This window comes from Hippoglossus stenolepis, chromosome 14, assembly GCF_022539355.2.
Source record: "Hippoglossus stenolepis isolate QCI-W04-F060 chromosome 14, HSTE1.2, whole genome shotgun sequence".
Lineage (NCBI taxonomy): Eukaryota > Metazoa > Chordata > Actinopteri > Pleuronectiformes > Pleuronectidae > Hippoglossus > Hippoglossus stenolepis.
Genome location: NC_061496.1, coordinates 6042322 through 6069921, shown reverse-complemented (window position 1 = coordinate 6069921; position 27600 = coordinate 6042322). Strand labels below are relative to the sequence as shown.

The following is a 27600-nucleotide window of genomic DNA, read 5'->3' as shown; positions in this document are numbered from 1 at the left end:
GTGGAGTCCTGCACACACATGCTCCAAATTTAGTAAATAAGAGTTGTATGAATCCTGGTGGCATATCAAGAAATATGCAAAAATGTTTCTTACAGCAGAGAACAGCTTCAGGGCCACTAAAAATATAGTCGATAGAAATTATAAATGTATCTGCTATTACAGTGAACTGCTATAATGCAACCAATTGCAGAGACAGTCAGAGAGGTTGGATTTCTTTAGAGCAGTGGTCTTCAAATGCAGCCTCCAAAGAATGCAGCCAACTTAAATGTTCATCTTACTGAGTCAGGCATTGTGCATTGATCATAGAGCCTATTAATTGGCCCCTCTGGGTAAATTGTGGCTCCTTCACTGTTTAAACTATACAAATTTAAAGTATATCACTTATTGTAAAATGTCTGAATGTCCCGACTTATTACAACAAGATAATAAAAATATTATTGTCAATACTATCTTGGTGTACAAATAAACTGAAACAGAAGAAAACTCGTGTTATATATATATATTATACATCCAATTGTATATGTAGAGACAATCCGAGAAGTTGGTTTTGTTTAAGAACAAAAAGCGACACGGTGTAAACTCATAAATACTTTAATCGTATCGGGGAGGTCTGGAGCGCCAGCAGTCCTCCGCTGTCTGGTGACGCTCTTCCTTCCTTTCCCACACGCACTCAGAAAGCTTGAGTTTGACCGCAAGTCCCACTCTGTGCCTGCGGTGCGACGGACTGTGATTCCAACCCTCTGAATCAAATCGACACGGAGCCGCTGTTGTCTCCACCTGAGTGAGAGACGTTCACACCTGAGCTGGATCTGTGGATGAAGTTATGCGTAAAAAGACGCACCGCTCGTCGTGACGCAGCGTCACCGCTTTGGATGCACAGCTCTCCCTGAAAACTAAAACCCGAACTGGCAGTGGATTTACTGAGCCAGTGAGGCTTGTGGATATCATGAGGATTTTGTACGTGTTTGTTTTGTGCTTCATAAATGTGTCAAGTAAGTTGGGACTTCCTTTTTCAAAGCTTGGATTGATTTTAAACTAACCCAAGACTTGTGTTAATGAATACATGTGATTAATAATATATATATCAAGAAAGAACCGTTTCCCAATACTGTTTTATTGTTGTACTCTTTTTTTAATGATTTATGTTTTGTTAAAGTTGTTTGTTAAGACCCTCAGATTGTGGAGAAATCTCTGAACCCCTCAGGGAAAAAAGAAGCTCATCCATGTTTCCTGCCATTGTTCCTTGGATCCGGGGTTAAATACCAGGGAGAGGGAATGTTGGATAAACTCTTTTACTCAAAAAACTGAATTCCAGGAAGCTTTTACTTTGGGGATTTTAACTGAAGTTATGAAAAATGGGGAAAGATAATATCAGAAGATGCTGCAGATGAAATAGCCACTTTTTGATGGATACATTATACGATCATGGATTATGAACCTGCGGCAGAAACAGATCCATGCAGAGGATTTTACTGTTGTTTGGTTCTTGTACTTTACGTGTTGAGTTGTATTTGAAAAACAGTGGGAGGAGAATTACACATCATACAGATACTGGAGCAAATGGGACCTTGATTAGAAGCCAATTTAACATTAAAAGTATGTTTCCAATTTATTAGGAACAGACAAAACAGTCTTATACAAAACACTGTCATGAAACCTCCCTTAATTAAAGTTAAACACATTTTACAGAGGTATCCTTTTAACTTTATTGCTGTCAGTATAATTTGATCAAATTTAAAAATCAAGAGCTAAGAAGTTAGAGCTCGTCTCCTGAAACATGGAGACTAGTTTATGTATATGAACCCCTATTAAATCCAGGTTTTAAGAGGATAAGAGGCTAAAAGCCTGTTTTACAGATGCCGTGATCGACTTGACCATGATCTCCACTGCGGAGTTCACCAACGTCAACCACTTCACCATCTCTTGCATCAATGGAGGGAACGGCCCTGCCCAGGTTGAGATGAGCATCAAGAGAGACAACGAGATTCTCAAGTTCCCCAAAACGCCAAAGTTTAACGTGCACAAGCCGAGGAACACGGAGATCACGGCCAGAGAGTTCCGTGAGCTGGACCACATCGGTATCTTCTACTGTGAATCCACTCAGGAAGATCCCCTGCGCGAGACGGTCACGATGATCAACAACTATGTGGGAGGTGCGTTCAGACGTCACACCACCATTTGTTTATTTATGTTCTATTTTCCCTTTTCATTAAATCCATCTGATTCCTTCATTAACACCTTTTCTTTCTTTACAGCTAATTTCATTCCAACCCACCTCACGCTGACGGCCAACAAAGGAGCGACAGTAAACCTCAGCATGGAGCTGCTCAGCTCCCAAAAGAGAGACGTCACGTGGAAGTACAACGGTAAGATACAGTTATACGACTCCCGGAAGGAGGAGACTGTGAACAAATACATTTTAACACATTGGAAACTATGCTCTTCATGTGCAGGAAACTACTATTACATGACTCACTGGAACGACATGATCAACCGCACCGCTGTCCTGACGGTGGAGGACGCAGCGTTTGCCAATCAAGGCATCTACAGCGCCAGCTACGTGGGGGACAGCCCGCTGCACGGTGCCTGGATGAGGCTCATTGTCAGAGGTTTGTCTGAAGCCGACACTCACCCTGTTTGAAACACAAACACACACTCACACACACACACACAGGGCCAGTCTCCAGATTGTAGCTAGGCTTTTTTTTTGTGACAGTTTTTCAAGTGCAGATTAAATTCATTAATTTACCACAAATATACAAGTTTGGAAATTCGTTTGAACAAAATACAAAGTGAAAATCCCTCCTTCCATCCATCCAGCCATTCCGCTAATCCTTGGAGGGCTGCGGGTGGAGCTGGAACCAATCATTCAACCATTCATGCTCAAATTCACACCTACGGCCAATTGAGAGTCTCCAATCAACCTAATCCACTGACTGTATGTGTTGGACTGTGGGAGGAAAAGGGAAAGTCCACGCAAACACGGGGAGAGCATGTGAACTCCACACAGAAAGAACCCGACATACAGTAACCTATATTTGAACCGTCTTGCCGTGAGGTGACAGTTAAAGCAAAAATCATCCATGCATTTTATTTTTAGCAGAGGCGTGGGAAGAGGGAAGACAACACAGCAGTTATTCATTAGTTCCTCATAAAGAATAAAGAAACGAATCCGTGCAAACTAATTCTAAGACTTGATTCTGTCACCAGCTAAGAAATAGTCCCACACATAACAGTCTGTGGAATATTAGTTTTATTTTGACAGAGCCAGGCTATTCCCCCTGACTCTAGTCTCTATGTTTAACTAAGCTAATCTGCTGCTGTTGCTTATTAAGAAGACTCAAGACATGTGATACTAATGTCCTAAAATCATAACTCATAACACACTTTGCCAAATGGTGAAATGTTCCTTTCATTTCAGCAAAAAAACTTAATGGTGAGCTGCTGCTTTTAATTTGAAATGAGCTTTAACACGGTAATTAATGCTGTGAACTCTGGTTACAGTTCATTTTGTTTATTTCATGTTATTTCCGATATCTCAGTAATGTGTTCACCAGATGCAGTGGTTTTCTTCTGTGCATTTCAATCTGCTTGCTTCACCCTCCATTGTTTAATTGGAATCCTATAACATAAACACACCACATGTGCTATGGGAAAGCATCCAAAATATAGTACGATATGAAATTGTATGGTATGCATTGAAGTAATCCCCCTGAATGTCTGCACGCCGTCAAGAAGTGATCTGAGGCTTGATTTCAAGAACACTGGCAGTTTCCGATAAACTGTGCAAATGTCCAGCAAAGATAAAAAAGTGCAGATAAAATTACAACATGTTTTAGTCTAAGGAGAGAAACTTCTGTTTCCCTGCAGACTGCCCTGCTAAGAGGTGGGGTCCTGACTGTGATAAGGCCTGTCCGGAGTGTCTCAACGGGGGAGAGTGTCACGATATGGACGGAGACTGTATCTGCCCCCCAGGATTCATGGGGATGCGCTGCGAGACAGGTTTGTGCTGCACTCGACACAACATCCTCACGTGTGAAGTTGTACTAGTTTGCGTGAGAGAAAGACGGTAAAAGAGGGTAAGAGAGAGAAGATTTGTGTGTCCAACATCTGTCATTATTCTCAAGATGTCAGGAGAAACAAAAAGTTATATGTTAAATGCGCAGTTCAATGCTGACGACAACAAAAAACATTGTTTTACAGCCTCAGCAGCAGCTCGGTAAGTCTGCACTTACAACTGTGACCTGATGATGTATGGGTTATCCATTTAACCACAAATGTCAACCTTATTGTGGCATTAGAGGAAAACTGCAGGATTTCTTTTCTCAGCAACAGAAATACCTGCACAAAACTTCAAGAACAATATTTCAGTTTGGACCAAAGTGGGAGTGACACTCCAATCCACCACAGGTTTCCAATAGAAAGAAATTACATATCTTCTGTGATTTCCCTGAACTGGAATAAGCAGCCAATGCGAAAAACTGCTGTTTCAGACGCCGTGGCATTAGCGTCACTGCTTCAAGCCGCGCTGCTACACAGGTGCAAATCAGATTCAGCCGCGTGGACGATTCATTGTGACACGTCTTGGGTTTGATGAGCCAAGTGCTCCTCATTCAAATTCATGCAGCATTCCTGCTCAGATTCCTTCTGCTGAGCACAGGGTGCGCCTGCTCTTCACGATAAGCAATTTAATGTGCTGATGAGAAACATTTTGAACGAGGAGACGTCTCAGGACTGTGATATCGCAAAATAAGGGCATAGTGTCGGTGCACACTAAAATAACTGGGTAAAAACTGACACAGTTTGGCTCAACCTAGCACCTATGCAGCACTGGGTTACCCCTAACCAGTATAAGTTTAATTTTCTGCAAAGAAACGGCAAAGATGCACATATTTTATTTGCTAGTAATACAAGCACGTTTAAAAAGATCTACCCTCTGATGCAGATCCGCACCAAAATGTAATGGGGTTTTTCCCCGACCCAGACCCAGACCCACCCTTCCACCAAGTTTCCTGGTAACCCTTCCTGTAGTTTTTGTGTAATCCTGCTGATTAACAGACAGATGCAGACAAAAACACAACTTCCTTGGCAGAGGTAATAATGAGACCATGGATCAATGGGTTGGACTGGTTGGTTTTGAAGCAATTGCTCAGTGGAGTCAAACACTGAGTTAACTATTGGGTTTTACGTGTGGCTAGAAAGTAAAGTAAGGAGACTATAAGTGAAGTGCACAGGAGACATATTCTGGTTCATGAAATATCACTTTCATCAAACTGTCCATTGCTGCAGCTCCTCTTTTCAGCCTCTGTCTGAAACACTTGTAGCTCCTGTCTCTTTAAGGACTCCATCCCGATGAAGCCCAGTCTGCTCTGATTGGTCAGCTGGCCCAGCTCTGTGGTGATTGGTCAACCGCTTCCAGCGCGTGCAGGAAGTGTCGGCCTACGCTCTCACCTTAGCTGGCTGTGTTAGGGGGCATGCCAGAGTAGCATTATGCAGATGTGGGGCATTGTGACGTCACTATCGGACACTCGTCGAGACGTTTCAGAAGCTTTAGGAGGCGAATCTTCTGGAGCTGCCTTTGTACATCCATAAAAAAAAACATACAAATTACTAGAGGAGAGGGAAAAGCTGAAAAACCATCATATGTCTCCTTTAATAAACGAATATATGAGTCTTTTGTAAATTCTGTGATCTCTCAGCTTTGGCCAGATTCTACAGATTATGGTCTGCGGCATGATACAGCAAAACACGAGGAATTTCTATAAACACATTTGTGAATTTATCTTTCTCTGATGGTTTGCAGCCTGCAGAGAAGGAATGTTCGGTCGGAACTGCCAGGAGTCGTGTGGCGCCGAGCTGAACTGCAAGGGGCTTCGGTTCTGCCTACCAGACCCTTACGGCTGCTCCTGTGCCAGCGGCTGGTTTGGCATCCGCTGTGAGAAGCGTAAGCATCAGATGAATTGGTCCCTGTTTTTCCTTTTATAAAAGTTATATGCGTATCGATGTAATAACACGAGTCCAACCTTTTTATGTGGGATCATATGCAGTGCAGCTTTCTGCTTTCTCTTTTTGCAGCCTGTCATAATGACATGTATGGACCAGACTGCAGGCTGAGCTGTAAATGCCAGAATGGAGGAGTTTGCAACCGGTTCAGTGGATGTCAGTGTCCCAGAGGGTGGAGAGGACCGAACTGTGAGAGGTCTGGTAGGTATTGTCCCAGAAATCTTCATCACTACACAGCACGTTTCCATTACCATCCTCCTCCTCATCAAACAGCACCACCTTCTTCATCATCACAACATTTCACCAGACGGGCTGGTTTCATCAGGGTATCGGCTAAAAACCCCAGTGAAGCCCTGATAAATCCAGTTTGTCTGGTAGAACGTTCTTGTGCCTGCACCTGAAAAAGTCAAGTCATGTTAAATCTAAACATGAATCGTGTGTTTTATAAATTGGGCTACGATTGGGAACGAGGTGTTAAGTAGCATATGGACGATGACAGATTTATTTGTCAGTGAAAAACCACACACAGTGCTGCGACATCAATGAATCTGTTTCCGCGCTCTCACTCCTCTCTCATAACTCTCTGGGCTGCCACATAATTTGTCTCTGTCGCTCTCCAGCTCGTCTTTTTCTCACCGTCTGTTCCATGCATCTCTCTCCTTGGACAGACCGGGCTCCCCAGATCTTGGGCCTGGAAACTAACTTGGAGTGGAATCTCAACTCCAGCCCCAAGATCCATTGTTCAGCCACAGGAAACCCGCTGCCCAGCCACAACGGCATCGAGCTGCGGAAGTTGGACAGCTCTGTGCTCAAGGTAGGAGGACCAGCAGTCACTCACAAAACCCCTGCCAAGATACTGTAACTTACAGGGGATCTGAATCATAAATAAGCAAGAAGGTGATCTAGACGATATTCAAAAACTTCAAACACTAGAATGAAGCTTTAAAATGCCAGTTAAAAAATATTTTTCATGGGGGGAAGTGTTATTTTCTTTGTGAAGGTTCAATGGGACGATTGTTACTAGTCTAATGTCTTTGCATCAACTATAAAGCTGGAGCAGGAAGATGGAGATTGTTAGCTTAGCTTAGCAAAAAGACTGGACACATTTCTCTGATCTTTAATCTCAAACAGAAACATAAAGATAACTAATTGGGGTTTTATAGACAGTTAAAGGGGAATTGTGGTATTTTTTAAACTTGGACCCTTCGTATATAAATGTGGGTTTGTAAACGTACTGGTACATACAAAAACTTTTGTAATCGGTGGAGTGGTTCGTCTCTGCCAGCAGCCGCGATACGGCGTCAGTGGCTACAATGTAATGTTATGGGGCAACTGCGACAATGCATGAAATATCCACTTGAAGTGCTTTTTTTCACCAATTAAGGCTCACATTGTTGTTCTTGGTCTTTGCTTTGTGGCATAATTACACAACAAAGTGCCATTTGCAACCTGTCAGCTTCAGTTTTACAGGAAGGTGTATCATGTAGCTTTGTGGCAAGCGAGCTGTTTCCAGTTGTTATGCTAGGCTAAGCTAATCATCTCCAGATTCTAGAACCTAAACACAGACAGGAGAGAGATTGATCTTCTCATCTCAGGAAGTGTAAAAACTAACAAATTGCTCCATTAGTTACCCAGTTATTGCATAAAATGAATAACTCTCTATCAACATTGTCATGTAATGAGTCATCAACCAAACACTGAAGCTAAGATGTACTGTGCCTTTAAGTCTGATGTGATGATGACAAGGTTGTGTTAATCTGTGAGGAAGTCAGCAACACAATGGTTTGACCAGATAAGCCTCTATCACAGCACAGTGCAGCAGTTAGCTGCTTGTTGCCTTCAAGTGACACATTAACGTTGATAGAAATCTGATAAAGAAACATTTCCCACAGGAACAAAAACATTTATCCGAGTGAGGACATTCTTCACATAAATCATAAAGTTCAATAGGTGCAGGAAATAGAAATGGTTGTTTTTAATCGCGGGTTGCTTTGCTATATTGTGTTTTGTGTGTTTGACTCCCAGGCTTCTCACACCATAATGGACTCAAACAAGAGTATAGCCCTGTTCGAGATCCCTCGCCTGAGCGCTCAACAAGGAGGAATGTGGGAGTGCAGGGTGTCCACCAATGGAGGCCAGGACTCCCACAAGTTCAGCGTCACCATTAAAGGTCTGTCTGAGAAGATTGAATAGAGCATACTTAGCAAACGATGATACTTTATTCCTGAGAGACTATCAAATTTTAAATCTTTTCCTGTGTCCACTCAGAGCCCCCTGTGCCCATTGCTGCCCCCAAACTGCTGGAAAAGAGCAGTAAGCAGCTGGTGGTGATGCCAGTGGACGCCCACAGAGGAGACGGCCCCATTATCTCCACCAGGCTCCTGTACAAGCCCGTGGAGAACGGAGATTCTTGGTCCTCCATTATCGGTGAGCACGGGCAACGATATGTCAGTGCTCGGCAGCAGAAAAACCAAACATTGCAGTAACCAGTCATAATTTCCACACACAATAAGATCAGCCAAGGGTACAGTGTGATAACATAAACAGTGCAAGAAATCATTGCTCGGGTTCCTAGTGAAACTAATCGTAAATGGAAAAGCTGGCAGAGACAGAACAAAACCAATCAATCATACGGATAAGAAATGTTTCTTCTGCAAGACACTGCAGCTTTTATATACACAAAAAGATCCCACAGAATTCAAGTGGCCTTGTTTCCATTGTAGCTCTGTGTCCATATGCAAGTTAACCTAAAGTTTATTCATTCCTATGGCAACCGCCGTGATCTCAGCTGTAATAAGCTAAGAGGATATTCATTCAACTATGATTCATAACATTTTTGAAATTCTAATTGATTAATTAACTACACAATTACACAGTTTGACTATAAACAACGTTAAACACTTAATTGAATGAAATAGACTCTTGGCTAATTCATTTTTATTCCAACCTCCTGTGGCACAAAGTACATATGGTCCGTCTGAAAATCACCGCAAACAATATTTTCAATATGGAGGCAAAAAAGGACCAAAAAAAATGGAGGGGAGGAGTCTCGCAACACATCGGAGATCAGTTAGGTTGCCAAAGTTTTAAATAAAATGTTATTTGAAGGGATCACTGTAAGTGAAATCTTGTGTAATCAGCTAGTTGTTGTCCAGTCTACAGTGAAAAGGAACCAATCACACTGATGAACCTGGAGCCTTCGACTCGCTACCGTGTCTGTGTCCAGCTGACTCGTCCTGGAGAGGGAGGGGAGGGGGAACCAGGGCCGGAGGCCATCATGGAGACTGACTGTCCCGGTAAGACCCACAAGTAACTGGTCCGTCAAATTCATACAAAACACACAAATATTGTACATAAACATCTTTGTCTGGACGTGTTTCCAGGACACAAATGTCTATGGTCTTAACCAAAGAACTTAACAACTGTAGTTATGTCTGATTATGTCTGGTTTTGATCATTTCTGCTGAGCAGAATGTTTCCCAGGCCTCAAGGAGCCAAAATCTGTCCTGATCACGCAAAATCTGGGGCAAATATAAAAAACTGCTGGTGGTAAATTATATGTGGCCACTTATATTAAAATGAAGACCCTGTGGGATCAAGTCTTCAAATCATAACAACCTGTATTTAAATGCCAGAGGCCACATATTTGATTCCTCAATGTTTGTGGTGCAGAGGGAGAGAGAATGTCGGTGGGTGTGAACTGAAAAATTTCTATTTTGGAGAGTGATAGATTGGCTCTTTGGTAATATGTGGTCAGGTCCATGTGTAATATGGAACAAATTATATTGGTTGAAAAGGGAACATTGTTCTATTTCACAAGCACAAACTACTTGTAACGAGAGTTAAAAAAGACCAGAAAGCAGATTAAGATCAAAAAGAAAAGAAAATTCAAAAAGCCAAATGATCCAAAATCAATGATCAAAAAAATACTTTATTCATGCTGTTTATTTATCCATTTAATGCCCTGTATCGTACTGAGGCCTGCACATAATGACAAGAAAACATATGGGCAGGTCATGGGTAGATCACAGTACCCGCAGTACTTTATTATATTATTATTATTATGAATACTTTATAACTGTGAGCTCACTTGCTGATTCTTGCTCCTTATCAGTGAAATAAGTTAAGACAATTTTTTTAAAAGAACAATAATTTTGTTTCATTTATGTCTGACTCTTTAAAAGTTATGTTAAGAGAATAATCATATTTAAAATTTTAAATACGTAATACGTAAGTGACTTACTGAGGAGCAATGAACCAGGAGCTGTGAGGCTCATTGTGTGTTCTCTGTCACCGCAGAGCCCACAGTTCAACCTGAGATTGACATCAGTTCGGTGGAAGGCCGCAATGTCACTGTGCGCTGGCGACTGCCGGGCAGCGGTGGCGTTAATGCCGGCGCCGCCTCTGGCTTTTTAGTGCAGCTCTTCGGGCCGCCGCCCTACAGTGAGAAGCCGCTGGACGGGACCACCCTTCTCAATGTGCTCTCCACCAAGTTCCACAGCCTGGAGTACCAGCAAGACTACACCGTGGTGGTGCGCCTCATCAACTGTGGCAGCCGGGGGCCACCGTCCAAACCCTATCGCTTCCGCATCAGCAGCCAGGGTAACTAAAGCCTCTGCTGGTGGTTAGGAACCAGCTGCACTGGATTTGGGAGTAGGGCGTAAAAAAAATTCCAAAACTTATGTATCAGCCAAATTATTGATAGAAAAAAAAAGGTTCTCAGTGATTCCTAAAATGCTGTTATCAAACCCATATGACAGAGAAAGGAAATTGAAGATTGATATTTTACGGTTTAACCTTCAACTTTATTGTAAATAATTTAAAGTAAAAAAAAACACACAACCAAATACATAAATCCATGGTTTTTGTGTAACTCTGTTAACTAAGAGACAGACAGACAAAATAAAAACATAACCTCTGTAGTGGAGGTAATTTTCATGTAAAATGCAAACATAACTGCACATTTCTTTATGAATTGTTTTAAAAATAAAAGTTTTCATAACGTCAACCAATTTGTCTCATATCGACCAAGTTTTCATAAAGAAATCAGTCGTGCTCTAATACAATGGTTTGTGGCAAAAGTACTAAATAGTATGTTTTAGGCTAAAAGTGACATTTAAGTTTTCAATAATTTACAAGTGTAGAAAATGAGCTTCTTCACTTTACAAACTCAGCATAAGTCTGTGGTTGGTTCTTAGTGACTCACTCTCTGCCCACAAACTTTCTGTGAATTGGGGAAAAGTTCAGCAGCTGATAGCCGGGTGTTAGTTTGCAGTCAATGGGGATCAGCCAGTTGGAAACAGATCCATCTAACAGAATGGTAATGAATAGTTTTAAACCCTAGTCTTTGATTCTAAAGCTTCTCCAGAGCCTAAAAGCCTTCGATTGGAGCCCTTCATTTATTTTACACAATCACTGCCTCACAATGATCTTCTCTCTGTCTCAGGTCCGTCGTCCCCACGCAACGTCCAGGCCCTGCCTCTGTCCGTGTCGGCCGTTCAGGTGAAGTGGCAGCCCCCCGAAGATCCCAACGGAGGCATCATCAAGTACATCATCGAGTACCAGCCTCTCGGCCAGGGGAGCCATCACCCGTGGGTGGACACGGACGACGGGAACAAGACCACCAAGGACGTGACGGCGCTGAACGGCAGCACGGTTTACCAGTTCCGAGTGAGGGCTTTCTCCAAAGTGCCGGGAGAGTGGAGCAAGTTTGTTCAGGCGACGACACAAGGGGACGGTGAGTAGAAGTTTACAGGCTCCACCCACCATTATCTCACAGGACAGATTACTGACATGTTGATAGTGTTGCGTTCACATTGAACTAACAGAAGGGATCAACATTAGTAGGACGGCACGATGCAGTGGTTCTTGGTTCGAATCCGGGGTCTTCCTTTGTGCCATTTGCATTTCCCCCGTGTCTCTGTGTGGGTTTTGTCCTGGTTCTACAGCTTCATCCTACAATCCAAATTCATTAGGATTGGAGTTAGGTTTTTTGGAGACTCTAACTTGCTCATAGGTCTATAATAGAATAAAATAAAAAGCTCACATATTTCGCGCTACAAGCCCCACCCCAAAGGTTCCGCTACTTTCGATAAGTACAACCTCCCTGACCAGGGGGTAAAAACATTTCCCTCTGAACCTAAACCTTGGTCCGTTGCAGTGGAATCACAAGAAGTTCCTGCAAAGGTTCCCAGATCAAGGGGCGGGTCCTGCGGTGGAAACACAGCTCATGTTGATAGGCTGCATGTCCAGGTTGAACCCGCCTTCGCCTAATGTCAGCTGGGATTGGCTCCAGTTCCCTGCGAACTTAAAAAAGATGAGATGTAGAGATGACGGATGGACATTAGTAGCTCCATAGACACTCATGAAAAATGAATTCAGAAATACTCCACATAGGCCATTCAAATTCATGTGAGGTAACCGTGTTGGAAGCCTTTACTCTGGCACAGTGAGACAGCAGCAGTACTGTGAGATGCAAAATCGTTGGATTACTGGAATTGAACTTCTTTTCAAAAGGAATAATTCAACTTCCCGGCATACTTCATGTTTTCCTGGATGTAAATTTAATTTCCTTAAATAGCTCCTAGTTGAAAATCTCTACTCTTCTGCACTTGAAGCCAGCACTGGGCTCTTTCCCTCGCTGGCGCTGAACACGACCACCCACACAGAAACAGACATTTACTCCTGATAATAATAAATCCCATTGAACTGCCTATTTATCTCCACTGCTGAAAATCATCTCCTTCCCCTCTGATTTAAAAAAAGGCCTTCAGAGTTTAATTCCGACCACCCAGGGTGTGGCCGGGAGGGCCGTGGGGGACAACTACCAGCTGATGGTGGCGGTGGTGGGCTCGGTGACCGTCACCTGTGTGACCATCCTGTTGGCCCTGCTCGCTCTGTTCTTCATCCGCAAGACGCTGCTCAACCGCCGCCGCACCTTCACCTACCAGTCTGGATCGGTGAGGAAACACCGGTTGTTACGCTGAAGATTGATTTTTCATTGAGTTGTTTCCTTTTGATTTTAAAACTGTTCACTCCTCCAGGGTGAGGAGACAATTCTGCAGTTCAACTCAGGAACTCTGACCCTGACGCGGAGGCCCAAGCCCACCCCGGAGCCCCTCACCTACCCAATCCTGGAATGGGAGGACATCAAGTTCGAAGACGTCATCGGCGAGGGCAACTTCGGACAGGTGCCTAAACTCTCAATGTGCTTTCTGACAAGTTGAAATGTTTTCCGCTGTGCGTGTGTCATTGTCTACGCAAAACACTCAAGCTAACAGCAGCCTTTTAAACCAGGTGATCAAAGCCATGATCAAAAAGGACGGAAGCAAGATGAGCGCTGCCATCAAGATGCTGAAAGGTAAATGTGGGACTCGTTCATGCACATATACAGATGTGTTTACTACCAATCACACACAAACACAGTGGGACACAGACGGAGAGCAAATGTTCTCAGACTGAAGCTGCTGTGTGACGCTGTGTGACTGATGTTCCTGCAGAGTTCGCCTCGGAGAATGACCACAGAGACTTTGCGGGGGAGCTGGAGGTGCTGTGTAAACTAGGCCAACATCCCAACATCATCAACCTGATCGGAGCCTGTGAGAACAGAGGTGAGTGAGCGACACCTAGTGGATTTCATGTGAAATATTTGGGGTTTGCTCTATTCTATATGTTTATATTGATCTATTTTATTTATTAATGTAATTATTTACTTTCTCAGAATTGCTTTCCCTTTAATAACCTGCTTTTATGTCAGATTTTACCCACTCCTATACATTATCTTTTATATATATTATCTTTATTTTATCTTTGTGCGTTTCATATCTCTTTTAGCATTTCATTATTCTATCTCTATCTTTTTCTCATTTAATTTCTCATTTTCTCACTTTGTATTTATTTCATTTTTTATCTTTTTCTCATCTCTTGTAGTATTTCATTATTTAATCTTTCCATGAACAGATTCTACACGTGACTTTACAGAATCTGTGGGTGACGGACAAGAAGCTGGAGCCATAAGCTTCCTGGTTTCTGTTTCTAGTTCGATAACATATGCAGCAGCGTTCGTCTTTTTCCTTCCTGCAAAAATAGTCTAAAAGGAGAAAACATACAAATTCATAACTCCAAATATAAAACACTCTGAAACATCGGTTACTGTCTCAGTTTTGGCAGAGACGATATTTTGGAAAACGGTTCCTGCAGGAAACACAGCATGTCCTGATCAACACAACCTCCCGTGACTCTAAAGGAACATAATTGTTTTAAGGTTTTGACCAGTTTGTCCATTTCCACGCTTTTCTTTCCTTCCACATACTGATTGTGTTTGGGCCTCTCCCTGGTTTGAGTGAAGTCGCCATGAAAGCTTTCCAACGAGCACAACTGCCTGGTGACCTGTGGGAACTCTGGGTAATACAGCTTCAGCCATCTGGTCGAGCTCTGTGAGGATTTCATGAACGCTCCGGTCGATCTGTGTGAAGACAAAGCTGTCGGAGGCCGAGCTTCCTACGAGGAGAAGCTGTGTGTCTTCCCGGGCCGATGCAGGCAGGACAAACAAAGGCCTGGAGGACGAAGACGTTCTAATTGTCACGCAGATGAGATGATAAAATGTTAATTAGCAGGAGCGGCGATCTGTAATGAGACTTTACAGGGATTTCATCACATCAAACACTGGATAACAAAGGGTTGAGACTACAGGAAGGATCAGAGTGATACACTGACTGTCCCTCTGTCTTCTCCAGGTTACCTCTACATAGCCATCGAATACGCTCCCTACGGGAACCTGCTCGACTTTCTGCGGAAGAGTCGAGTGCTGGAGACCGACCCGGCGTTCGCCAAAGAGCACGGCACGGCCTCCACGCTCACCTCCCAGCAGCTGCTGCAGTTCGCCGTGGACGTGGCCACGGGGATGCATTACCTGAGTGACAAACAGGTACGAGAAGAAGTGTGTGGGTACGGACATTAGGTCTGGTCCTCACTTTGCTAGAGGCCTTTTTGAGGGGCTTGGTTTAATGGGTAGGGTTTAGATTGGTTGGTGGGAGATCCACAACAGTTATAGGCTGCCCTCAGTAAGTAACTACATTGGTATTATACAGAAACAAACTGTGTTAAAGTGTCATGCATCACGCCTGTTGGTTTACTTCTAATAATCTCTCCCCTCCGTCCTCTCTGCATCAGTTCATCCACAGGGATCTGGCTGCCAGGAACGTTCTCGTTGGGGACAACCTGGTGGCGAAGATCGCCGACTTCGGCCTGTCCCGCGGTGAAGAGGTCTACGTCAAGAAGACGATGGTGAGAGATTTCTGGAAATGTTTTTAGAAATGTGATTTGGTTTCAGCCAGCAGAGGGCACAAGTTTTTTGAGAGTTATTAGTAATTTAGCAGTGTATTACCTTCTCACTGCATTTTGACATTTCCACATGTCCTAGAAAAACAAGGAACAACAAGACAAAATATAAAAACATCTGTATTTTTTCTATTTGTATATTATTTTGATCGTTTATTTCCGATGCTGTGTGTCATTATACAACAGGAGGAAATGATGGAGGTGGTGTTTGTCTTTCAGGGGAGGCTGCCTGTGCGCTGGATGGCCATCGAGTCCCTGAACTACAGCGTCTACACGACCAAGAGCGACGTGTGAGTTTCAGACTCCAAATAAACATGTCACTGCTGCACTTGTTGCAGGAAGTTGAGTTTTCAGGATCCCGATAATCACATAATAACTCAATACTCTATGGTCCTTCCCTTTTATTTCCTCTTTAGCTTTTAAATGAACTTTAAAAATGTAAATAATGTCACCCGCCTGTGAAGTTTTGATTGTGTGCTCCACACAGCCGGCCACAGAAAACAACAAATCATCCCTCTGTCAGTGGCAGAGTGATAATCGTGTGCTGTGTAACTGATAAGCACAACCAGGAAGCCTCGGGTTGAACTTAGCAGACGGACTGAGACGTTGGTTCTGTCAACTGGGGCCTATTTATACACAGCAGGGGACAGCTAACGGATGGAGTGTGGAGGCTGCCTGTGGAGCCGGAGAGATTTATAAAGATGTTATAAGAGAAGAGTGTGATAGGGGATAAACAAAGAGAAAAACAGAAAACACAAACTGCACTTCCCTGCTCTGCCACACGGCATTCTGACATGTTTAAGTGATTAATGAAGTAGATCAGAATGAAGGAAAGACGCAGGGAAGATATTCTTGTGGAGACACTCAAGGTTCCTCATCAGGTTCAATACTATAATGATGAGAAAGATCTGCATTTTAACCAATAGAATAAAGTATTGAAAATAAAGCATTCCTGTGAATACTAATTTAATTTTCTAAGCTTTCAAATGAGGATATTTTAAATGCAAAAGCAGAATTTCCAGCTCCGTTTATTACCTAGAAACCAAATTCTGGATATTTAATTGTTTACTGAAGATGTGGATTAGTTTTAACTTTTTATATTATCACAAAAGTCCCAGTTCCAGGTGACTTTGAGACATGTCTGTGATTTTTTATTATCAAATAATGAAATTCTTATATTTTACAAATGTTTCTCTCTGTGTTCTGACTAATTTACTGACATTCCCATGTTTTTCACTTCTCTCCCAGGTGGTCTTTCGGTGTCCTCCTCTGGGAAATCGTAAGCTTAGGTAAGTTTATTGTCTAAACCTTTGTCAAGGCAGAAACTTCTCCTTGTTTACATGTGCAAAAAGTGATATAAAAGGTAAAAACACAGCATGTCACATCCAAACACACATATTTAAAACTTGGGTCTTGTTTCGTGTTATTTACTTGTTAAGTTGTATTTCCTTATCAATACTTTATTCTGAAGGTGGGGACATCTTCCCAAAAAGTCATATCAGAATCATTTTAAGACACAATCATGATTGATAATCTTAATTGTAATATTTCTTTCAAATTTTGAAACGTACTGTTGAGAATATCCAGACTTGAAACTGCAGATTTAATCATAAATGTGCATTATTTAAAAAAACAATACATCATTAAAGACACTGTTAAAAATGGTCATGTGGATTATTTTCCTCTGCTTTTATGTCAGGTGGCACACCTTACTGTGGGATGACATGTGCCGAGCTTTATGAAAAGCTGCCACAAGGATACAGGATGGAGAAACCCAAGAACTGTGACGACGAGATGTAAGTGTTCACTTGGCTGCTGATGAGCTGTTTCTGTTCGTCTTGACTCCTTCTCACCATAATTCATCCATGTGTGTCTCCGTGCAGCTACGAGCTGATGAGGCAGTGCTGGAGGGATCGGCCTTATGAGAGACCCCCCTTCTCCCAGATCTCCGTGCAGCTCAACAGGATGCAGGAAGCCAGGAAGGTAATGGCTGCTTTCGCACTGTGTCGGCCGACGTGGAGGAATGACAAAACGTCCTGTTGTTGCCTTTCGGGACAACTTTATTCCAAGATGGTCGCCCCATTGCTACTAGCACAGTTTTATTGTTGAGACTTTTTGTTTCCTTCACCGTTCTTTTCCCTTGAATTACATCAAGGGAGGCTAAAGGGAAGGTTTATTTCTAATTTGATGTTAAAATGTTGTGCGACACATAGAGACATAATATCCCTGTGATGCACGTCCTCACGCTTTCATTCATTTAAAGAACCCAGAATGAAAAGCTTCCCCTCCATCTTCCAGGCTTACGTGAACATGGCTCTCTTTGAGAACTTCACCTACGCCGGGATCGACGCCACAGCCGAGGAGGCCTGACCACCAGCCCCCCCAGGCCCTAGCACGCCACGCAGCTCCAAGAGGAAGTCCCGAGGATGGTCGCCACGCTACAGCCACCTCCCCGGTGCTCAACGCCGAGACAGGAGGACCAGGCGCTCTTTCAAAACCACCCAGCTATAGATGGAGGACTGTGAAAGGACACTGTGAGGAACGTGGAGAAGTCAAGAGGCATAAGGAAGAGTGGAGTACCGCTGGGATTTGGATGGAGAGATTGCGAACCTTTTGGGAAATATTGACACTGCCATTGCAAACCATTCTCAGAGAAAAGACACAGCATTGTTCATCTTACTGTAACAAAGGTGACGATGCTGCACCCTTTTCTCTGAGTGTGGAAAAAGTGGCAAAATCAAGGAGCTCCGTGACTTGTTGAAAACACCACCAGGGCCTGTGGGGTGTCGACGCTTTATTTTCTCTCCAGTGCTTTAAATCAGGGGTGGGGGAACTTTTACTTTCTATCAAGGGCCATTTCAATTTCTGTAACATCCTTCGAGGGCTGTACTAAATTTTTGAAATACTTATATCATCCTAACCTCTAATGTGACGACTGGAACTGCCTCTCTTTGGGAAGGCGTCTGATGTCAGATGGTAGTGATGATGACCATGTCAGGTCGTAGAGTTAAACTAGAGATTTCTCTCAGTTTCCTTCAGTGTTTCTGATGTGGGACAATTTTTCGAGACTAATTGACTGAGGTTTCAACCTCGTAGCTGCGCTCGCTCACCATCAAACTTTCCTACATAACATTGTCTCTGTCTCTGTCTCTGTCTCTGCCAAAGACCATTAACTCTATCCCAGTGCATTCATCTTTTCTAACTCAACCAGTTTAGCTGCAGGTTTCGAGCTTTTATGACGCTTGAGATTCGCCTTTTTCAACACTGAAAAGAAGGCACTCTCCCTTTTCTTTTACCTCAAACAAGAAAATAACCTCTTGGAGAACATTCCACGTCTACTTTTCTTTTCTCGGTCACGATGCTTGTCAGCGACGAAACATAAAAACTACGTGGGTTGCGGCGATCAGCCAGAAGTGACAACCCTGTTAAGTTTCCTTTTGTTTTCTCCTTTTTAACGCAAAAATAATTATTTGCTATCATGGGAATTTCTTTTGGTTTTTCTGAGTTGCTTCTTTTTTGTTTTTATTCATGAACTGCCTCCGCAAATCGGATCAAACTATTCTGCATAAGGCCGGACGTCCCCCCCCCCCTCTGCTCTGAATGGAGAAATACTTTTTTTCATGATAAACATTCAAGTTCTCAGACTGGACGAAGGACAAAAGACATTTAATGTAGCACTTAAATCCAGCCTCATCACTGCCAAGTGAATGTAACTACTACTGTTTGTATTATACGTATATATACAGAGTTACAGACCGATATAAATGCAACCATGTGTGATTGTGTTGCATCCAAAGCTTCACCAAAAGAGCCGTTGTTTGGAAAGTACTGCTAATGAAGGTGTAGCACCATTATAGTTTAACTTTAACACTATGCAACCTAACTGTGGCATGTATCCAGCACATATGAATGTACAGTATGTTTTCATTAAGTGGTTCCTTGAATAAAGCTCTTGTGTGGTGACTGGACTCATCACCACAAGTAGTTCGGTTTCATTTCAATTCAACTTTATCTGTATAGTGAAGCCAAATAACAACAGGCATCATCTGATAGTTGGATGTTATTGTTTTCACCGATGACAGGGACTCTGGCAGTGACTCTAATGTTTTGTTGTCGCCCTGTGAATGTGGTGAAAAAAACCACATGCTGGGCTGCTGGAGGTCAAAGTGTCCCTGGAGAGTTCAGGAACCGTCCCCGGCTGCACCGAGCTGATCTGTCTCTGAGTTTCCTGCATGAAGCCGACCGCAGGCTTCGAGCTGTCTGTCAAACGCAGTCTCGGGAGTTCGGCTCCAACACGCAGACAAAAGCAAGCGCACACATTTATAAGACACAAACAAAAGCAGTTTGAATACAAAGAATAATCAATCCTGGGAGCTATGTTCAGTTTTTATTAAAACTATCTTAGAAAGGTGTTGCTCAGTTTGTGCTGTTGTGGAGATGTATGAACAGCAGTGTGTTAAATATTTTTGGGAGTCATGTTAAATGTGTTTGTTGTAATTGTTACATGAGACGTATGTAAAAGGTAGATTTTGTTTACAGTACATACGTCTGTCCGTCTGTCTCACTCTGATCAACGGGTCCAGACAGACAGGGATGTAAACTGTAAGTTGACAGGTTGGCAGAGGCACAGAATCACGAGGCAGCGATGAGTCCTGTTGTTAATAGATTAGCATGTGGAACAGGAGGTTTCTCCAGAAGCAGTGGTTGATGTAAACGTCAGGATTATCTAGTGAGAGATGTCCTGAGTGCAGCAGCAGACTTTTCCTGTTTTTCATGTACGGATAAATGTAAAGGTTTGATTAGTTTGTGGACGATTTGATAAATTTAGATTTTTTTTTTTAAGGTCTTTAAGATCGTGTGCATTTGGATCGGAATTTTCTAGATGCGAATGATGCATTTAAACTACATATAAACGTGTTAATGATTATGAAAAACAAAATATCTGTTTATTCGAGTATCACGATAATTATGAAGAGTTTAAAACTCACCAAAACAAACAAAAACATAAAATCCATCCATCCTTTGCAGAGAGAGAACAGATCCAATCCCAACTAGTTTGAGATCATTTAAGCAAAGTTTGTTATTGTCTCTATAGTTGATTGATCACAGATGATTGAGAATCTGAGAAACTCGTAGAACTTGGATCACTCCTCCCAAACTGTTTCTGAACATGAAGCTCATTTCCTGCTCAAGCACAGTTTGTGACATTGGGCCGACCCCTCTGCACTTTGTTAATCCTGCCCCCTGATGCCAACTCAACACCGAGCTCATACACACACATCTGCTGAGTAAATATCACATGTTACAGTTGCTCGTGACACCTCGGACCACCATGAATCTTTGCTGCAGGTGGGAGATGCTCCTCATTATCAGCTTGTGGAGTCAAGTGAACTTTGTGCCTGGGACATATTGTGAGGATGCAGCTGTCAGTCATCTGTCGAGGGAAGGTAGGGTTCACTTTGTCCAGTTGGAGTAGAATTAAAAATGACAGATTCAGCCCAGTGAAAAGTGGCTTTTTACAATTCACTGTTTATCTATAGTGAAAATGTTCTAGTGAAAATCTAGCAAACATTAAATTACTGGTATCTTTATAGAAGCGATAAAATATCATCCAAACAAGTTGCTTTCTTGTGGGGAAGAATTTTGTTTCTTCAAACAAGTTGTATGAACAATGCAAAAGTAATATGCAGCATTTTTATTTTAACATTAATAATAATAAACTTTATTTATTTAGAACATTTCAAAGCATTAAATACAGCTCATGATGCTTTAAATGATAAAAGTATTAAAACTGAACATATTAAGACAATGAATGATGTTAAAACAATACAAAAATATAAAGAAATAGTAAAGCAAGTTTGTCCAAATCTTTGGTGCATAATCACAGAAATCCTCTTCATTTTGTTTTTGCACATATTGTGATGAGAAGTGGATCCAGTGAACTTGAAATCTGTGACGTTTCTCATTTCTGGAGCAGATGTTTTGCTCTTGAAGGACGAGCAGGATCCTAAATGTTTCACCCGGACAGGAGAGGATTTCACCTGCTTCTTTGAGGCCGCAGACAACAGGACGTACGATTTACTCTACAAGCTCAACAGGTCTCTTACACATCATGAAGTATTTGTGTCTTGCAGAATAAGAAACATCACAGTAACTGTACAAGTTAAGAAAGTACTTTGCTTCATATACTGTTCCACACGTTTGTCGTTGTGTGTGATTGTGTGAACTTGTCACTTCTTCTGATCAAAGCGTGTGGACAGGGATCAGGTGTGACGTGTCCGTCCAGAAATCAGAAGACGACGCTTTCCTCCACATCTGCTCGTTTCCGGCTCCAGATGTTTTGTTGTATGTGGAAACGCACGTTGAAGTCGTGGAGCACAACAGCAGCAGTAGCAGCCTCTTCAACAGGACCGTCTCTGTGGAGGACCACTGTGAGACATCTTCACTTCTACCTTCACTTAATCATTTACAACTGTTCTTTGCAGTCATATATCAACAAACTAAGATATTTCTACCTGTTGATAAAAGTAGATGCTCTGTGAATTATTCCTCAGTATCACAGGTGGATCCAAGCTGGGAGACTTCAGTCCTCAAACCCTCTGGATCATTTTTAACAGTGTGTATATTGTAATTTGTCTCTAGTTCTCCTGGATCCTCCGCTGAATGTGTCTTTACACCAAACTGGACAAGCGGGACAGCTGCTGGTCTCGTGGAGAGCAAAGGTCCCGACATACTGTGGAGATGCGATGTACAGGGTTCGATATTTCAACAAGGGAGTCGGAGAGAAAACAGAAGAGGTGAAGTTCTCCAATGCAGCGAAACAACTATTTATCTTTTCTCATGTTTGCCAAGACCAAAACAAAAGATGGTCACATTTGAAATTGTAAAATAAATAAAGACTAAATGTTTTGTTTGAAGGTTAAAGGAAAGTTTAAAGCTTAACAATTATTTTCCCCCTTGATTTTATCTATTTACCCAAAAGTATTATTCATGTGATCAGTTATGTTTCTGACTTGTGAGTCGATTTCTCTCAGCCTTTAAGGTTTTATTAATTATTTATCAGTTTTCAGATGTTAGGGTATTAGACTGATTAGTAATTAATTAAACACATCATTGATTTGTTGACTTTCTTCTGAGACAAACACGTTTATTGCACTTAACTTAGTTTAACTATATTTTTGCTTTAACATTCAAGACTAAGTTATGTAAAGAAAAATTGTAAAATCTGATGTTTGTGCTGATTACAGGTGAAGCAGGATGAATACAACAGATTCATACTGGACTCTCTGGTGCCAGGGGAACAGACGGAGGTCCAGGTCTCTGTTAAATGTGCCCCTACTCCCAGTGAAGGACACTGGAGCCGCTGGTCCCAACCTGTGAGAGGCATCGTTCCCCAGAGCGCTGGTGGGTTTCGACCAGTAGAGAGTGGATGACGACATGAGAACGATGTTATTCAACACATCCTTTACCTCAGTGGTAAAAACTTCTTTTCCTTTCAGATGATGTTTCACTCGTTTGTTTCACCTCCGACTTACAAAACGTCACCTGTCACTGGAACAGGAGCAGATACGGTTTAGAAAACTACAAACTTTTCTACGAGATCGATCTCAGGTATAGAAACAAAACTCACGCTGCATTTCATCATTGATTAATTCAACCTCAAATGTTTTTGCTATATAATGTTTTACAGGAAGTTGAAGTTACATTATTAAAGTTTAAGTCTGGTTAATAACTTTAAATAAAAATGTAATAACTTGGTGATGGAGGTATTTACAAATCCTGTGTCTGTGTAAAAGCAGTGGGATTGTGTTACTAAACTGTATACTTGTAATTTTATTATGTTTATTTCAGACATAACCAGAATATGTTTAGTTCTTCTAAGTCTGTGTTCACTTGGCTGTGATTCAACATACAACGATGACCCTTTCAGTGACGAATGGAGCGAGTGTCCGACTGACGAGTTCACTGACATGTGTCGTTTCCATGGAGACGAGTCCAGAAAGGTCCGGATCAGACTGAGCAGCGCTGCAGCTCCACTCGGCCGAACCTTCTTCACGGGAGACTTCACTCTGAACAACACCAGTGAGTTTGATGACTTGGGCGGCAGACGTTTGGAGATAAAGCAGTTTGATTCCCACGTTGTCTAATGAGTCTCATCTCCCGCCTCTTTTCCATCAGGCCTTAGAAAAAGTGTGGTGTCGGGTGTGTGGTGTCGTTATTATCATTGAAATGTACCTTTGTGTTTGTTCTTTGTGTTTTAGTCAAAACATCTGCACCAGATCATCTGACAGGAGCGGTGGAAACAAACCAGCTGTGTTTGAAATGGGAAGCTCCTCTTGTCTCTGTGGCAGCTCACCTGCAGTACGAGGTCGGTTACCGGACCCGACCGGGTGGAGCATGGAAGGTGAGATGTTTTCTTCAGCGGCTTTTATTTATCTTAATTCTTTTCACCGGGTAAGACGTCCTCCGGGTACTTGTCAGGATTTTAAGTTGCTGATTCCTTTGCTATGTGTAGAATCGGATGTAATTGTAACATCTTTAGAATTATTCTGGTTAGTTTGTGGAGAAATGAAGCGTGTACCGTGGCCGAGATTAAGAAAACAAATCAAGAAAACCTGTGCAAATAAGAAAACAACTTCATCAATTTAACAACACATGCACTGCAAAGAGTTACAATGCATGTAAATACAGAAATGCGTTGGAAATTGCGAAAACAACAACGGAAACGTTTCCAAAAATGTGATGAACGTGATGTGGTTCAATGCTTTGTGAAGTTTTTGAAATCTGCTACGAATCAATGGTGATGAAACTCCACAAAGCATTGAACTACATCAGGTTCATCACTCTTTTGCATGTGTTGAGCTTTCTCGGCCACCGTAAGCATGACTTCTGCCAAAATGTCGTTCCTTACATGACCTCTAGATGGTGCCAGAGTAATAATTATAGTTTTCTATTGTGCATAAACTGACAAAGTTCAGGGTGAAAGTAAAAAAAGATGATTTTCTGCAGGAGAATTTAATTTGCACAAACATGAAGATGTGTTAGAAAGATCTGAAAAGAAATAAATCCCAAAGTCTGTTTGTGAGAATGAATATAATTTAGGGGACTGTTGTTTAAACCGAATGTAAAGAAGTCAATCATCTCTAAGTTAAATCCAGCTTCTGGTCCACAGAGAGTTTCTGTAGAGGGACCAGAGCCGGGGATGTGTCTGGAGGTATCAGCAGGGAACCAGTACCACGTGAGGGTCAGAGCTAAACCTGATGGATCCGTGTACTCAGGCCTGTGGAGTGACTGGTCACAGGAGCTCACTGGTCGAACCCCCACTGACCCAGGTAAACTCCCACTGATGCTGATGCTGTCAGTGCAGAACACATCAGTTCATTTTATCAGTTTGTTTAAGTAAAAATCACAACCCAAAAAATGTGCAAAGACCGACGCTGAATATCAGAGAAGATGGTTCAGTGAACGTCTTTTAGAGAAAACTTGAAACATTTCTCTTTACTTCAGCCTTTAACTAATCTTACACACTTTCTTTCTTTTCTGTTTGTAAGCATTTTTTTATTTAATTTGATTTCTTTGTCTTTTTTATTTCCTTTTCTTTTAAATGTCATTTTAACATGTTGTTATGCTACTTAAAATCTGTTCTATTACATATATTAGTTTTTATCTATATTGTATGTAAAGCACTTCTTGTTTGAAAGGTGCTGAATAAATAAAGTTTATTTTTATTATTATTAAAATCGTACCAAAGCTTTTAGCCATTTGTTATTTCATAAGAACTTTAATCGAGTTATAACAGTTGTACTTTCGTCTACAAAGCTTTGCTGTGCATTGATACATTCAAATATAAACATATAAGAATTAAATGATAAATAATAAACCATTTAAACCTTAATGCAGTAAAATAATAATCTTTTCAGGTTTGTGGCTGATGCTGTGTGTCCCCTTCTCGATGCTGATAACTGTGAGCTTTCTCATTTCTGCGTATCTCAGGTACGATCTTATTCCAGCTCGTTCATCTTTTACACCCGTTACTTTTTAAACAGATGTCAAATTGCACTATACAAGTCATTCTGTATTTTCCCAGCAGGCTGAAGCAGTTATTTTGGCCACCGCTGCCCAACCTGGACAAAGTCTTACACAACTTTCTGACAGACATCGACAAGCAGAGATGGGTAGATATAGATTCTACATGTAGAAATCTAGATTCAGATAAAGTATATAGATCATAAATTCAGTCAAATCAAAGGTCACACTCAGTCTCAGCTCCATGATCTGTGTCCTCCGCTCCCTCCACAGGATCCTCCTCTCACCCTAAAGCAGTGGTCGGAGGAAACCACTGAATCTGTGCTGGAGATCATATCCGAAGACGTGAGGAAACCATCAGAGGAATCCACCCAGCTGCGGCCACCTGAGGAAACTCCCTCCAGCCGAGAACCGGGGGACGGGATCCCTGGAGCTGAGGTGTTTCCAGACTACGTGACCCTGAACAAAGAGTGTGTCATCCTCTGTCCAAAGAGAAACAAGTACATGTACGAGACGGATGGAGAGACACAAGGCCGGGAGCTGGAGGTTAAGCTTCTCCAAACATGTGGATGTTCAGTCCCACAATGCTCAGCTATTGACTTCCTCAACTTCTCCTACGAGCCTCTGGCCGACGCCCCAGACAGACTTGACTGCAGGGTTCCTCCTGTCAGGGAACCAGGCAACATCTACACTAACTTACCCTGCAGCTGAATGTGCAGTCAGACAAGTGGACTTTTTGTTTTTCACTGGAGCTGATCTGAGGTTTATTTTGCACTTTTCACACAAACAGGAGAACACACTGTTTACTGCATCACAGTAAAATACAGATAGAGTTGGACAATTATTAAAAACTGAACGCACCCTGGGTTTTGAGCAAAGTGTGTTCACAGCGTTAGTTTCAATCATAAATCATTTCTGTCCCCTTTGTCTTTAGCTTGTAAAATAAAGTGCTCGGGTGGATAAAACAAGAATATCACCTTTTTATTACAGTTCAACCTTTTGGTTAAAATGCTGCTCCAGATATTTAGTCAACAGATGATATATATATATATAACTTTTGTTTGTAATTGTATATAAGATGTTCTGCACATCATCACTGGGAATCTACAAAGGAAACATTAACTCACAAGACACTTTGACATTTATAATTTAAATAAATCTGCATTTCTCATTGTTGTTGTATGTTTAGAGTAACCTGGATTAATGAAAAACACATTGTTTCATATCTTAACTACTTTGCATTGTATGTATCTTCAATGTATTTTTTTTTAATCGCACTCAAAACATTTATAGAGACACATCACTACTAAGTTATCTCCTCCCAAACAACGTTGTTCTTTTTCATTATTTCTTCCTATTAAAACTCGAGGGTTTGTATTTTGTTCCAATAAACATCAAATGTCTTGTTTTCTTTAAGTTTGTCTTTCTTTGAATTACATTTGAAACCATAACATCTGAGATGCTTCAGCAGTGGAGCAGGATATGATGTTTCGACACTAGGTGGCAGCAGATATCAACAGACAGACACAACATGTGTCTTATTTGTCTCAATAGTTTTTCTTCATCACTGAAGACGAGGGAACAGTTGGATTCTGACAAAGTTTCAACACAAACCTAATGATGAACCAACTTTAACCTTGACAGTAAAACCTGTAAATACATTGTCATGAATTAAAATGACGTTAACAATCATGAAATTGATGTTAAACGTCCACAACTGGGGACGATAAAGAAAAATGACACAACACAGGAGAATGCTAGATGTTAATTTATTACACTAATTAGATGAAAGGCTCAATTAAACATGACACAAATAATCATTAATCACAACTTGAATGAGAACCAAGAGACCTGAGTGGGAACATGGCCGACACACAACGTCATGACTACAGGGATGAGTGTGGGGGTGGGGGGGGATAAATACGAGCCCTCAGCAAAGTTACTCATAAACAGCGTCGCCAGCCAAGAGCCAAGTAAATGTATAAGATGTTTTTTAGATTTTAGGAGTGAGAGGTGAAGGCAATTCTAGATTTTGTAGATTTTACTCGCCTAAAAAAAAAGGAAAACCCGGCGGCTGCCATGTGGTAATCAGACAGAGTGCGACTGCTCCTGTCTGGCTCGGCCCTCTGGAGCACGAGCGTCAGATGCTCTGCAGCCGTGTTATCGCCCTGCAGCCAGTCAGCAGCCTTCAGTAAAAATATACAAGACTCGCACTTTAACGCCAGATCATCA

The 27600-nt window shown here is 41.9% G+C and overlaps 2 protein-coding genes across 6 annotated transcripts; both read left to right on the top strand.

Moving 5' to 3' along the window:
• The first annotated feature begins 654 nt into the window (after window positions 1–654).
• Window positions 655–19326, top strand: tie1 (tyrosine kinase with immunoglobulin-like and EGF-like domains 1). 4 transcript variants are annotated; one of them, XM_035176806.2, is made up of 24 exons: window positions 655–992; window positions 1857–2153; window positions 2256–2366; window positions 2454–2609; window positions 3871–4002; window positions 5804–5944; window positions 6076–6204; window positions 6672–6817; window positions 8029–8173; window positions 8272–8430; window positions 9159–9299; window positions 10303–10605; window positions 11450–11740; window positions 12769–12962; window positions 13047–13193; window positions 13300–13363; window positions 13503–13613; window positions 14739–14929; window positions 15175–15288; window positions 15529–15632; window positions 16591–16631; window positions 17042–17138; window positions 17226–17325; window positions 17641–19326. In XM_035176806.2, exons 1-24 carry the CDS (start codon window positions 947–949, stop codon window positions 17710–17712), a joined length of 3432 nt encoding a protein of 1143 aa, XP_035032697.2. In that variant the 5' UTR covers window positions 655–946; the 3' UTR covers window positions 17713–19326. The 4 variants fall into 4 exon arrangements, with proteins under 4 accessions (XP_035032697.2, XP_035032698.2, XP_035032701.2 ...); XM_035176807.2 differs by having other exon boundaries at window positions 656–992; window positions 15562–15632; XM_035176810.2 differs by lacking the exon at window positions 10303–10605 and having other exon boundaries at window positions 656–992; window positions 15562–15632.
• A 1194-nt stretch (window positions 19327–20520) lies between these two features.
• Window positions 20521–26784, top strand: mpl (MPL proto-oncogene, thrombopoietin receptor). 2 transcript variants are annotated; one of them, XM_035176319.2, is made up of 12 exons: window positions 20521–20789; window positions 21320–21440; window positions 21592–21773; window positions 21985–22139; window positions 22590–22746; window positions 22842–22953; window positions 23273–23424; window positions 23604–23746; window positions 24515–24674; window positions 25263–25335; window positions 25430–25517; window positions 25642–26784. In XM_035176319.2, exons 1-12 carry the CDS (start codon window positions 20642–20644, stop codon window positions 26077–26079), a joined length of 1929 nt encoding a protein of 642 aa, XP_035032210.2. In that variant the 5' UTR covers window positions 20521–20641; the 3' UTR covers window positions 26080–26784. The 2 variants fall into 2 exon arrangements, with proteins under 2 accessions (XP_035032210.2, XP_035032211.2); XM_035176320.2 differs by having other exon boundaries at window positions 20522–20789; window positions 25433–25517.
• Window positions 26785–27600: the final 816 nt, after the last annotated feature.